The following is a 14,607-nucleotide window of genomic DNA, read 5'->3' as shown; positions in this document are numbered from 1 at the left end:
GGGTTTGGGCTCCAGTACGCCGCCGAGGCCTCGCGGAGAAACTTCTGCGACGATACTTCGGACCGTACAAGGTTTTACGGCGCCTTAGCGACGTCAACTATGAAGTCGTTCCTGACAGCCCATCCTGCTCGAGGCGCCGTCAGGACCTGCCTGAGACTGTGCACGTGATGCGCATGAAACCGTATTTTTCTGAATGACATGGACACGCTCTGGTTTGCTGGACACCAGATGCTACCCGCCGAGCATCGGGACGATGCTCTTTCTGGAGGAGGGAAATGCCGCGACGCCATCAGCGCCCAACCATGTTGACGAAAAAGACGACGACCTCGTCTGTGCAAGCGAGGCGCTAGAGAAGAAGAAGCCTGGACTGAGCGCTTGCCCTAACTCTCTCGAATAAATACCGCTCTCCTTTCTTGTCTCCAGTGAGCCGTGACAATATAATATGCGAGTGCAAACCCATGGCATGTGCGAGAAACAGATACATCTAGGCAACTTTGATTAACTGAAGCGTAATCAGTGAAGAGGGCTCTAGCGAAGACTATCCTAAATGCTGCACTTAAGAAATCGTGTTTTCATGTGTCCAAGGCTGCTTTTTTTTTTTTTTTTGAGCAGGTCAATCGTTTACTTAATGCTGGTTGCCCGAAGTGAGTGTTTCATCTTTTTGTGAAAGTTTGGTTCATGGTATCAAGAGCGTAAATGTCCAAGGTGGTAAAACTACATTAGAGGAAAAAAAAAGAAAAACGCAGTAGTACCGTATGTACACAAGGTCAAGGTATGTATGTACACATCTATTCAGGTACAGCATCGATGTTTGCTTTTCTGTATAACACAAGATAGGTCGCCTATGATAGTTGACAATATGCTGAAAGATAAATAAGTAAATGGAAGGGGCACTGTCAACCATGTAAACGGGCACATCACCTGTGTTAAGCAGGTTGTGTGTGCCATTCCATTATCTTGTGGTAGAGAGTATGTGGGACAAACGAAGCGCTGTGTGAATGTTCAACTTCAGTAACATGAGCCATCTTTCAAAGGAGTTGCGCCACTTCATCTCCCGGAGCATTACAAGTCGTGCGGTTGTTGCCCCTATTTAAAAAAAAAACTAATGTCATTTATATACACGTGAGCCAATTAACAAGGAAAAATCGCTGAGGTTTACAAAATAAAGATGAGGGCCAACACGTGTATCAGTGAGCCGTCTATCGCTCTTCATGACAAAAAACTTTGTTACCTTTCCCGCTCCTGATTATGCTGCAGTTCGTCACAGTTGCCTTGATGTATCTCTGTCTCACGCATGTCATGCTTTTGAACTGGCACGTATAGATACGTTAGATGCCTCTTCAATAAAATATCAGTTGAGAGTCAGAGCCGTGTTGTCGGTTTTAACTTCTTTTTGTCCATGTGCTGTGTTGCGCTGTTACAAAGCTTACAATGAACCCGATGTGTTACTTTACAGTTTACACGAATGTTTGCATGCCAGCCTGCAAAAGTCTTGTTCCAAGATTATCGGTGTGTGTTTGAGCCATGCGTAACACATTTTGTTCTGCCTAGGCAAGCCAGCAGGTACAGCTCACATAATTGTGGCATCAGTTTTTGTTGCAGTATTGTAAAATTATTAACTCAATGTATATATATTTTTAAGCCTTCCTATATGGGGCAATTTCTGCAACGGAGTTTATGGCTTAACTAAAAAATATGTTACCAGGATTCTCCGGAATGCAGCTTTACTTTTAAGTGCAACATTTTTATTCAAATTTGTCAGAGCACGGCCAGATGAAAGCATTTCTGCATTCCTCGTGTAACTAATGTACTCTCCACTGAGGAGAAGCAGCCAAAATACACATCATGTGATAATAATAAAGATGCAGTAAGAAAGTACTATATTTCTCATGTTAAGGGCCACGCCCCGTTCTTTTTTAATCCAGAGAAGTGGTTATAGTTGTTATCGCTTTACTCTTCTTCCCAGCTGGACTAAAGACTTCATTCCTGTGCATTCATCATTCTCCGCCACAATGCCGATATTGCTTGGTTGGAATTTATTTTGATTTGCACCGGATTTGTGTTGACCTATATTCGTATCTCATTGCAAATATGCTATGAACGAAAAAGAAAAAACAACTTCAGACGAAACTCAAGAAAGGGGCTGACAGATGGAATAGCACAGTGTGGTATAAAGGTTATAAAAAGGGATAAGGTGCCTCAGAAAGGCTTGCCAACGTTTTGAAAGGAGGACCTATCTTCGTCAAATGCGGCCTCGCCATCCTTGGCATGTTAGTTTTAAAGGGTTAACGGAGTGTGACGTCACATGTGGTGTTGTCGGTGGCGGCTAGTTGTAAAGGGAGACATTCAAAGAGAATGAGCGCTGTCGACTGACGTCTGTAAGCGTGGTTCTTAAGACGCGGGGACAAGAGCCGGAGAGCGGGAAGGCGGGGACAAAAGGAAAGAAAGAAAAGGAGATAAAAAAAGAAAAAGACACCAAGAGGGAAAAAAAGAACACGAAAGGAAAAAGAAGGGCATGGGAGGGTGTTGGGGAAGCGAGAGGTTAGAGAGCATTCAGGGGTGTCGTTGGGGACGTGTATTGTGGCTTTAGAAGAAACAGTCAGGAGGTCATTGCGCGAGTAATAAAAAAGAACCAAACAGAAAACAGTTTAAAGAATTACTTTAGTAGCCCAGCAGTAATGCGTCGGGTAATTTTTGAAGGAGTTAAGATGGCGACAAGGAGTCTGGGATGCAGTGCATGGGTAGCTGGAAGGCAGCGGCATGGTCTTTCTAGGGACGTTAGCCCCAGTAGCTGAATGTAGGCGTCGTTACTGCGGTATACAGAAATGGCGGCACCTTTTGTGGCTGAGGCGCCGAAAAAGGCATCCTGGCGTCTGGGACTTTGGAATGTGTTGGTGAGGGTGTTTCGAAAAGATATATATATAATAAATAAACAGACAAAGAAGGGGGGAGAACCGAAGCCAAAATAACAAATAGGAGGGTGACTTGAATAAAAGCGGGTGGGGGCAGGTGTACATGGGAAAAGGGTCGTACAGTTTATATAAAGGTAAAACATGAAAGAATATATTAAACTGAATGGTAGGCAGGAAGAAAATTGGAAATTGAGGAATAGGTGAGGTTAAGTGTCAAGGTTAGGTGGTGGCACAATGTGTTTTGTGCTTTGCTTGATATGAGAATTTCAGATTTGTTACCGCTTTTAAAGATTCTGAGTTGCCATCTGTCAAATTAATTCCCGTCGGGTGTAGAGACTTAAACGTGAGTATGAGGTATGATTCCGTATATTTTCTCTCTCGAGGTGAACGGAAATTTGTTTGAAGTATATAGAGCCTTGCTTTATCGAATATATGACCATGTTCATTGAAGTGGCTGGCTACTGCTTTAGGTAAATTATGTTTTGTATCTGCGTGGTGACCGTTGAGTCTTGTATAAATTTGTTGTCTAGTCTCACCTATGTATTGTTTGCTACAAGCGGCACATTGTAGATAGTTAGACTACGTTGCTTGATGTGCACGTGAAACTCGAAGTTACCTTGTGTGAGTAATTCGACGCGGTACTTTTTACTGTAGTAGCAGATTGCATGTGTTTGCATGTAAGCAGCTGGGGTGGCCACAGGGACCGGTTCCCAACTTCGTCTTTGTCCTTAGTTTTGCATGCACAACAATATCGTTAAAATTAGTGTTTTGTCTGTAGGCTACTCTGGGCGATTCGGGAAATATCTTAAGTTTCTGGTTGCCGGTGAGAATTGGGTAGTATATACTGAGGATGTTGTTCACGTTTGGCAGAGCGTTTGAGAATGTAGTAGTAAGAAGTGGCGTTGTTGTTCTTGTGATCCTAGGACGGCGCTTGAGGACCTTGGCTCCATGAAGTTTGGTTGCATCAGTGTAGGCTTTATGAAGGGCACTGTTTGGGTGGTTCCTGTTTGACAGGGTTTCCTTAAAGTGATCGGGTCTCTATGTAGGCTTGGTTTTCAACGCAAATGCGATGTGGTCGTGTGGCTTGGCCTTTAAAGATGCCTTGCTGGCAATGTCTGGGATGGTGGCTCGTATATTCTAGGTACTGTTGTTTGTCGAAAGGTTTCCTATACAGCATTGTCTTTAGTGCCCCATTGTCAATGTATATTGTTATCTCCTGAAAGTTTATGTGCTCCGTTGAAGATTCTGATCTGAATTTTATTGTTGGATGAAAACAATTTAGAAATGCTACATATTTATCTAGACTGTCTTGACCACGTACCCATATTATGAATACGTCGCCTATGCATCGTAAGCATGTGTGGGGCTGGTCTGTGCAGCGCGACAGGAAACCTGTTTCTAGAATCCCCATAAATGTGTTCGCGTAGGTTGGTGCAAAAGCGCACCCATACTTGTCCCATGTATTCGTAGGTAGTAACTCTCCTCAAATTCGATATAGTTAAGTGTTAGAGCCAATTCAAGGAGAGACAAGTAGACTTCAATAGATTGTTGTGCATTGCGTTTAGACAGCGTTTGTTTTATTGAAGATAAACCATCGGGGATTTGAATGTTAGTGTACAGGGCTGTGACGTCTAGTGTTGCGAGAATTATGTTCTGGGGTAGTCTGCCTTTCGTATTAATGTCCTCCATAATTCTATGTAGGTCGGGCGTACCTTGTACAAAAGATGGAAGTGCTTTTGGGAAATCGCCAACGAAGTGGTTAAGGAATGTGGAGATGTTCTCTGTGGGGGTGTTGTTGTTTGATACTATCAGACGACCTGGGATAATAGCGGTGTATAGTTGAGGGGATGTAATTTTAATAATTTTAGGAAGGAGGTGTAAGCGCACGGCAGTTTCGTTGCTTGGTTTAAGAAATTTGTATTCTGATGGCGTTATCAATTCATAAGCCAAAAGTGATTTCAGCCTGTTCGTAATTGTCAGTGTGTAGGGTAATGTCGAATCGTTATGTAGCTTACGGTAATGTTCTGGGTTGTTTAGTTGTCTGTAAGCCTCTCGTTTGTATTTTTCTACTAGCCAAATGACTATACTTCCACTCTTGTCTGCTTCCTTAATAACAATGTCATACCAGCAACTAAGATTTGGAATGATACGGCTCTCCGACGCAGTTATGTTTTTAGGTCGCTTAGATGTCTTGTATTGGCTTATAATTTTTTACTGACAGTTTTAAAGGGCCCCTCACCAGACCCCATAGGAAATTTCGGTTATACGCTGGAAGTTGTTACATGTCCTCCAGGGAGCGTTCTGCTGCAAAACAAAAAGTTTTCAAATCGGCTCTTTAATAGGCGAGATAGAAATATTTCATTGCCGCGAACCCATGATTTCAGCAGGCGGGCACCACCGCCAAGCAAGTCGCGCTCCCCCGTCTAGCCTTCTCCAGCGAAATTCATTCCCTGGGTTATCCCATCACTCTCTTCATTCTTTCATAAGCAGTATTACATAATGTCCTGCAATAAAGTTTCTGCTGCTTATGGCCCACTCATATCTGCCAGAAGGGACAACTCTTGAAAAAGGTTTTCTTTGTGCTATGTGTGCGACATAGTATGAGCATTCATGCCTTGACATTTATACATCTGTAGAACCAGCTTCCTGACAGAGTACTTGCTATACCTGATCATGCTTATTTGTGCAGTGCTGTTGAACAATACATATTGATGCAATGAATATTTACACACTCGAATTATCATGAAAGATGGTTGTTTTACAATTCTGCCCTTTGCTTTCTATTGGTGTTAGATTTTGCATAAGCGTGCCCCCCTATGCAATAGTATTTGAAGTGTAAGGGTTCAATAAAAGGTGATGAACTAAATCTAAGTGCAAGAGCTTTTTTTCTCACCTATGACTCCCATCGAAATGCGACTTCCATGGCTGGCAAATCAACCCCTCGCCTTGTGTTAGCAGCAGTATGCTATAGCCACAGTGGCAGGTGAACAAATTGAAGAACAATATTTCTGTCTATAATTTTTTTCTTGCCTGTATGTAAGTAAAGTTTGGAATAAGTTTGTCATTGCAAAAAAGCCCAGTTTGTGGTCTTTTATTGAATAAACCACATATTGTGTATAGTTGAAATGCAGAAATTTGTTCTAAAATCCTCGGGTGATATATGTTCTTGCAAGTAGCATGGTAATTCATTACTTATAAAGATAGTAATCGCAGTGGATATCGTTATATGGGTTTACACACTAATATATGTGATCGCAAGCTTATTAGAAACTTGCTAGAAACATGTAAGGCATGAATGTTTCTGCACACTTGATCAGCTGTGAACGTGCAAGAACTGCTTGTACTGGCTGACTTCACTGCACAGTTTTGATTTTTCTTCAGCGTGTCCTTTTATACTGTTTTATCCCCACAAGAACAGGCCGTTTGCCTGCTTTTCGCATTGTTGCACGAGTTCTACATAATTGTGCAGGAGGGTACGTTGTCACTGTGCCACTATAGCAAGTCATTTATTTAATCTACTAGCTGTACAGTTAATTACCCTGCAGAGCAAGTGTTCATACAGATGCAGTAAGGATACAACGTCCGCAACATAGTCAATGTTTATTGGTTTCTGTGCAAGAAAAAAAAATTCTCCAGAGAAGAGGTGCAACTTAACGTGCATGTAATATTTTATTCAAGCCACGGATTTAATGCTATCGTAGCAAATTCATCACGATAACCTACACTTTTGCTGTGTCAAATTTAATAAGAGGCAAGATAAGCTTTCAAGATGCATCGGGAAATTCATGCTTGAAAACCGACAAGCAAATGCAACTGAACGGTACCGCGTTCAGCGCAACGTTGAAACTTCGGGTACTTTGCTGTCTTGTCATTTGCCCTTGCCGAGGTTGAGATAATTCAAGCTGCTCCGTAAGCGCGATTTTTGCATGCTACTCAACAAAAGAAAATTGTGACGACCTCGTCGTCTGCTGGGGATCGAACACCTCCTAGCACTCACAACTCGCAAAGGCGTACGAAGCAAACGTGAAAATGCACTTCATTTGCTGTGTAGCGTGTCAACAAACGCATAGCAATCGGAGAATGCAATCAGTACAAGTTTTCTATTCTCCCTTCGCGTACGTACCGAATTCGACGATCCACGTCTCCGCGCATTGCACTTGTCGTGCGAGACGCCATTTTCCAAAACAAACCCATACAAACCGGCGAAATAGTTCCATTGACAGCTCTCCGCGCAATTTCGACGGAAAATCGCAGCGATCGGTGCGACGGTGCGACGGTGCGACTGTGCGACCAACCGGTTGGTCGCAGCCGAAAATCGGGGGGTCGGCACTGCGACTGCGATTTTCATCGCAAACGACGGAAATCGCACTTCCGGTGCGACGAAAATCGCATCATGTGAAACAGGCATAACGTGCACATGTCAGCAGAGCAGCGCCGCTCACTTGGTGCAGAGCTCGACCGCAGCGCCCTCACAGTCCCCGGAACAAGTCGCGCCCTGCTCGAAAGGAAAACTCGTGCAACTGAGATACTACTTCGGTCCGAAATGAAGGGAAATGACGTCGTTTGTTTACTTCGCCGTCTGTGGTTCCGGTAACTGTGATCGCATGGGTAGCGTGGGAGTAGAGGCGTATTATTTCCATGTTTTTGCGTGTTTTAGGCGGCCTTTTTCAACAACTTTGCTGACATTGCTTTCAACAGTGAGGACAGCCTGTGGAGCAGCCCTATCAACCGGACAGGGCCGTAAAATCTGTTTGAAGTTCGCAGCACATCGTCGTTTGGTTTGTGAATGTTAGAAGGTGTTCGTTTCTCAGCGGCGTAATCGACGACGGATTTGGCGTCGAGTGGTGTGCGCTTTGTTCCGGCTTGTGCGCCGTTCTACGGATGTGTACTGTTAATGAGTGGTGCTGTTTGTGCATCGGGAAATGGTGCCACGCCGGTGGGATTTGCTTTTTTGTAAAAACATCCGTGCCGTCTTTGGCGAGTGCTTCCGGAAACTGCTCGCCTTTTGTGCGTGTATGTGTGTGCGTGTGTGGGCGCGCGCGCGCGCTTCTGATATGCGTGGAACGCGTAGGAACGTCCGTACAGTCTTTCGCGAGTGCTTTCGGAAACTGCTCGCATTCTGTCTGTGTGCGCACGCGTGTGACATTCGTCGTTATTGCGATTTGCAAAGATGTTTTTCATTTGGTGACTGCGTCCGCGAATGCCAGGATGTGATACACGTTCGTCATTTAGAGACGCTGCTTCAATGTAGGGTCACTTACATTTTGGTTGCTTGGAGGTCAGCTTTCAACGCATGGCAAGGCATTGCAGTGCGCTTAACCATCATTGGCGCACGAACTGCTTTGTCATTTCTCCTTTAACTTCAAATTCAGTTTTGTGTAGTATGTAGGGAGATAATGGTCATCAAGATGCGACGCTCACCTCGTTTTTTGCCACTGCTGTGCACATATGAGGATTTTTTACTAGGTCAAGCCCTCTCAGCAAGTTGTGAAACACTTAGTGCAAATAATTTTTCACAGCAGTAACTGTGATCATTACCGCAATTAATCACATGACATTTTTAGGGATTGTTATTTAATTACAATATTTTTTATTTATCTGTGACAAAGTGTGATGGATTTTGACTGCTATTTTGGCTATCAGTTCACCAACCTATTTACACTGTCTTGTGGTTCTGCTTTTTATTTTTATATGTGGGCATGCATGGCCAATCGCACGCTTGCCTCCTACAATTGGACATAAACAGGCACTAACATGCTCTTAGCAAATTTGTATTTGACAGTATTGTGATTGACGCACTTGGCTATTTGGAAAATATGCAGGTTCAAGTTCGCCCTTATACTACCTCTGACTGATATCTCTGATGCAAGCAATATTATTAGGATGTAACAAAGTGCATACATAATTTATCACTGATCAAACTGCTTGCAATAAACTTTGCCAACTCGTCGTTGTTTGAAGCATCTCCAATGTGCTATAATCACATTGCCAGATTATTTTTTTGCGTGCACAAACAAACATGTAACATTTTATTATGAAACTTTTATGGTACCTGACTCCTATATTGCAATACAATCTTAGGCAGATCTACTCTGTCTGTACTAGGGATTCAAACTCTGCTGATAGCTTTTGACAATATCATTGTGCTATCCAGTGCTTACTGGCTGGTCGAGGAATGCGTCATGCAAAGGCAGTAGTATCGCCATAAGTGTTCATCCGAGAATATGTCCCCAAGTGAAAATCATTGCATCAAAAGTACCGACACCAGCTTTGATGGGGATGAAATTCCAGAAGTTGAGCTCTGAACGTCTTATTTGCTCTGTAGTTTATGCTGGTATATATGTGTCACAATGATTCAATGCGATCATACAGCACATTGATCACGCTCTTGCATTTACTACGAACAGCTCATAAATCTGACTGTCATTAATGAGCTTTTGTATGCACTACGACTTAAGTGCACACACTTTTTATGCAATTCATAGTCATCTTCAAAGATCAAATTGCTCATACGACTACAGTACGTACACATCACATGCCACGTCACACACGTCATACATAATCTCGTCAGGTGTACACAACTCATCGCACACATGTCATACAAGCTCCATGCATTCATATCGCACATCCCATAAATCTCGTGCACTTCGTAAAAGTCTGCGTAGCACATCATACAGATCTCGCCCGTTTTCTGTGCGAGTTCGTTCAATATGCATTTTATATCGTTCCTTTCTCGTCAAATCTGTGCGACATGCATCCATCTCGTTCAATTTCTCGTCAAATCTGTGCGACATGCATACATCTCGTTCAATTTCTCATACAAATTTTTCAATAGGGTTGCCTTTAACGCTTATAACTTCTTATCTCTCATACCGCATGTAATGTGTTGCTATAGATAACTCTTTATCTACACTTAAATCGACATTTTATCTACACTTAGATGGAGCGCTTTTTTTCTGCGAAGTGAGCCGCCAGCTGGCGTGCTATTGATCGATCAGTGATGAGCTGCTTGGCTTGAATAAAGTAGCAATTCCTTGCTGTCTTTTCTTTCGCTTGTTTTTTTTTCCGTGCGTCGACCGTTTTCTCTTTCGCGTGGCGGGCTGCTGTGAGCTTTGGTGGCGAGTACATCCTCTCTTGTTTGCTAATTGTGAATAGAAATGGATAGTAGCTATAAGAAACTAATGGTTACAGTCAAATCGATACAGCGCATCTCAAGGGCCGCTAAAATTTTTTCGTTATCTTGAAAAATCGTAATATTGAAAAAAAATTTTATTCTCGCGGAAAATTGTAAATGCAACAAAAGCAGTCTCTTACCTTTGCTGAGAACACATCCGCAAACGTGTTAATGTCTAAAAGCACGGAAAAAAAGCACTGAGTATTCGGAAATTAATGCACGTTTATTTGAAAAAAATGGTGCAATCCCCCACACCTATGCAATATTGGTTTGATTTTTTCCAGTGTCTCCTTGAGAAAGAATAACCACCTTTTTTTGCATAGAGAATTACCTCCGCTTTTTTTCGTGCTGCTTCCAGAGGTCATCGCGAACGTAGAAGCGAACGTCTAAAGTTTAAAGCGAGCACAACAGCACTCCGACAAACGTGCCGAGGTACCCGTTTGACTGTACAAAGACGGCGAGGGCCGGCGAGGTGCGATTTCAAGTGCAGGCGATGCCCATAGGGCAAACGCGTGCTTAAAAAACAAGAGCTTAGAGAAATATAGGCAGACATACTAATGACGATGGCAGCGGCACATATGGAGCATTTGTCGTCGTTTGTGCCGTTGCGGGCAGATTGTTATGTTTGAAATTCATTATTGCGGGGTGTTGTTAGGATACAATGACGATGAAATTTGGTGCGTTATTCCAAAAATTTCGGTATACTGATATTCGTTGTAGTGAAAGATATTTGCATTCAACCGATGGGCACTTGGTGGGGGATTTTCGAAATGTTCGTTAATTTAAGAAATTGTTAATGTGAGGTTCGCCCTAACGGGATTTTTCTGTATAACGAATTACGACCCCCCTCTTCTGCTTCGTTATAACGACATTTTACTGTACATGTCTCCTTTTCTTTGTTGTGTGATCATTGCTACCTAATGCAAATGTAATCACTTTTTACCCTGTAGCGCTTCACTATACGGGTGTGCTACAAGGAAGTTGCTGCCAATTACTTTTTTTTAGTTTGAGTTTGGCTTTATTCATAAAAAACAGAAATTACGAAATGCAGGTATACAGACGAGGGTCCCAGAGTAGTGACAGTGAAAATGGGACCCTTCTTTCTTGTGACTTCTGCTGCACTTTGTTCCTTGAAGATTTTGTGGCCGTGATGATCAAAGTTGGGGAAGGGGCTAATATTCAGAACAAATGATACATTAGTATGCTATGTATATTTTTTTCTGGCTCATCATACCTAATAATAGGGGGGGGGGGCGCTTAGAGGAAACATGGTCGCATGGCTTCATTCATCTAAGGAACATCACGACTGTGATATGTGTTCTCTCAAGGGCTAGGGATTATGTTTCTCTACATGCACAGGTGCATTGACATGAAGTACGGATGAAATTCACTTAGATAACTGAAAACCTACATTCGCATGTGTGATCTGCATTTCTGAAATCACCGTACGTGGTTTAACGTCTCAAAATTGGCACAGTGGGTTATGAGGGAGGCAATAGCAGAAGGTTCTAAGTTAATTTTAATCGCATGGTGTTCTTTAAAATGCACCCACAGCGATCGTAAATGAGCATTCCTGCGTGCCACCTCATTAGCATGTGGCCGTTGCTGCCTGGAGTCAAACCTGCGACCTTGTGCTTAGCAGAACACCACAGCCACTCGACCACCGCAGCAGATCTGATACACTGTCCAGCCACACGGTTTCTGTATAGCTGTGAAAGCCTGCATACAAGGTACAGAGGTTGTGCAGCCTTTTTAATGGTTAGAGCCACTGTGGTATTTCAGGGACAACGTTGCGGCATTCTGCTGCTGAGCATTAGGTCACGGGTTCAATACCCAGCCACAGCGGTCATATTTCGATGGGGACGAAACGCAGCTATGCTCGTGTACTAAAAGCCCCTGGTGGTCGAAATTGTGATGTTGTGCATGCAGCAGAACGCCATGGCTACTCAGCCACCGCAGCAGTATAAGCCGTCGCCACTTCGGCTGTTTCTGGAGGAATATGTTCACACATATGCATGTTTTTCTTGCCTTTTATTCACTTAGAGAATTATGATTATATGTGCAGCGCAGCAATACGAGACAAAAGGGAGCTGAAAAACAGCGGCGTGTGTGTGTGTGTCCCGTCCTGCGTCGTGCGACCAGCAAGTCCACCTTTGCACTGTCGGGAGATGCTTGCTTGCCAAGCTGTGCATACTGTCTGTTGGGGGGCTGGACACTAATTGCAGAATTTATTCACTGGAAAATAAATTAGTTTTTCATGCTGTTTGCAATTGATGTGGAGAAAACCAAAGGGAGTCTAATGTTTCCTTTATGTCTACGAGGTTGTGGAATAACCTTGACGATTTCGTTTGCTGTTTGCTTATATGACAAATAGGCAAGAATATGATCTCCATGTAACTTTTGATACTTTGTGGCAGAGACTGATGCTGAATGAGATAAAGCATAGTTGGCAAGTGCTCAGATGCCCTGGCACACTGCCGTGGTCAGCTGCAAGAAAATCTGCACATTTTTCACCCAGACCCTGTTTTCTTTCCTTATTCTTTTTTCTTTTTTATTGTTGACAGCACTCATTGTCATGGCAGCAGTGCTGCTGTTCCTGGTGTTACTCTGGCAAGCCGTGGCCTGCTTCAAGAGGCAAGTATTTTTCTTCTATGGTTGAGTGTATAACTTCCTCTTTTCAGTGTGTGTTCTTTTACCTGTTTGTATATTCATAAAAAATCCTTGCGGTAGGTAAAAGGTAGACTGGTTGATTCAATGGGTATCAAAATGATGGGTGAAATGTATGATGGTTATAAAATTGCCTTTTCTTAAATTGGTGAATGTGTTTCATACTGCAGCAGCAATTACATCTTTTTTATGTAGGGTGTAGCTTGATAAGTGTACTGCTGTAAGTGAATTCATTTTATCTGTTATAATTGTTCATGTATGTAAGACAGGTAATATATACACTTAAGTTTCAGTCAAGTTTATGGGAACAGTCATCTTGGAGTTACATGGTAATAGTATTACAGCAGGAGGGCCCAGAGGTTTGAAATAACGCGAGGGGCACATCCTGTGATTACATAAATAGGGTTATTATGAAAAAACAAAAAAGAAGTAGAGTAATGTGAACAATAAGGATAATAATTAGGCAAGCCGATTATCTATAACAAGAAATTTGATCATCATCACCATCATCGGCCTGTTTTATGTCCACTGCAGGACGAAGGCCTCCCCCTGCGATCTCCAACTACCCCTGTCCTGCGCCAACCGATTCCAACTAGCGCCCGAGAATTTACTTATTTCATTGTTCCACCTAGTCTTCTGCCGTCCTCTACTGCGTTTCCCTTCTCTTGGTACCCATTCTGTAACCCTAATGGTCCAACGGTTATCTAACCAGTGCATTACATAACCTGCGCCGTTCCATTTTTTTTCTCTTGATGGGAATTAGGATATTGGCTATACCCGTTTGCTGTGACCCAAACCACTCCCTTTCTGTCTCTTAACATTATACCTAGCAATCTTCGTTCCATCGCTCTTTGCGCAATCCTTAACTTGTTCTCAAGCTTTTTTGTCAGTCTCCAAGTCTCTGCTCCATCAGTGCATTGGTAAAATGCACTGATTGTACACCTTCCTTTTCAGTGATAATGGTAAACTTCCAGTCAAGAGCTGACAATGTCTGCCGTACGATCCAACCCATTTTTATTCTTCTACGAATTTCCTTCTCGTGGTCAGGGTTCCCTGTGAATAATTGACCTAGGTAAACATACTCCTTCAGAGACTCTAGAGGCTGATTCACCATCCTGAACTCTTGTTCCTTTGCCCGGCTATTGATCAATATCTGTGTCTTCTGTATACGAATCTTCAACCGCACTCTTACACTCTCTGTGTTAAGGTCCTCAATCATTTGTTGTAACTCGTCTGCATTATTGTTGAATAGAACAATGTCAGCGGCATACCGAAGGTTACTGAGATACTCGCCGTCGATCCTTACTCCTAAGCCTTCCCAGTTTAATAGCTTGAATACTTCTTACAAGCACGCACTGAATAGCATTGGAGAGACTGTGTCTGCCTGTCTGACCCCTTTCTTTATTGGTATCTTCCTGCTTTTCTTGTGTAGAATTAAGGTAGCTGTAGAATCTATGTAGATATGTTCCAAGATATTTACGTAAGCGTTCTGTACTCCTTGATTACTTAATGCTGTATGACTGCTGGTATGTCTACTGAATCAAATGGCTTTGCGTAATCTATGAAACCCATATAGAGGGGCTTTTTGTACTTTGCGGATCTCTCGATAACCTGATTAATGACTTGGATGTGATCCATTGTAGAGTATCCCTTCCTGAAGCCAACCTGTTCCCTTGGTTGACTAAAGTCCATTGTTGCCCTTATTCTGTTGGATATTATTTTGGTAAATATTTTATATAATACTGGTAGTAAGATAAATGGCCTATGATTTTTCAATTCTTTAACGTCTCCCTTATTGTGGATTAGTATGATGTTTCCATTCTTCCAGTTTTCTGGAACCCTTGCTGTCGATAG

The 14,607-nt window shown here is 42.8% G+C and overlaps 1 protein-coding gene across 5 annotated transcripts in view; it reads left to right on the top strand.

The window, feature by feature from the left end:
* Hgsnat (Heparan-alpha-glucosaminide N-acetyltransferase) overlaps positions 1–14,607 on the top strand; it is a 350,851-nt gene that overhangs the window by 99,149 nt on the left and 237,095 nt on the right. For all 5 annotated transcript variants that reach the window (XM_070528495.1, XM_070528497.1, XM_070528493.1 and 2 more), the window contains one exon: positions 12,651–12,720. In XM_070528495.1, the coding sequence (XP_070384596.1) occupies positions 12,651–12,720 (70 nt within the window). The remainder of the gene's footprint in view (positions 1–12,650; positions 12,721–14,607) is intronic.

This window comes from Dermacentor albipictus, unplaced genomic scaffold (assembly GCF_038994185.2).
Source record: "Dermacentor albipictus isolate Rhodes 1998 colony unplaced genomic scaffold, USDA_Dalb.pri_finalv2 scaffold_12, whole genome shotgun sequence".
Taxonomy (NCBI): Eukaryota; Metazoa; Arthropoda; class Arachnida; order Ixodida; family Ixodidae; genus Dermacentor; species Dermacentor albipictus.
This window is presented reverse-complemented; position numbering and strand designations above follow the sequence as displayed.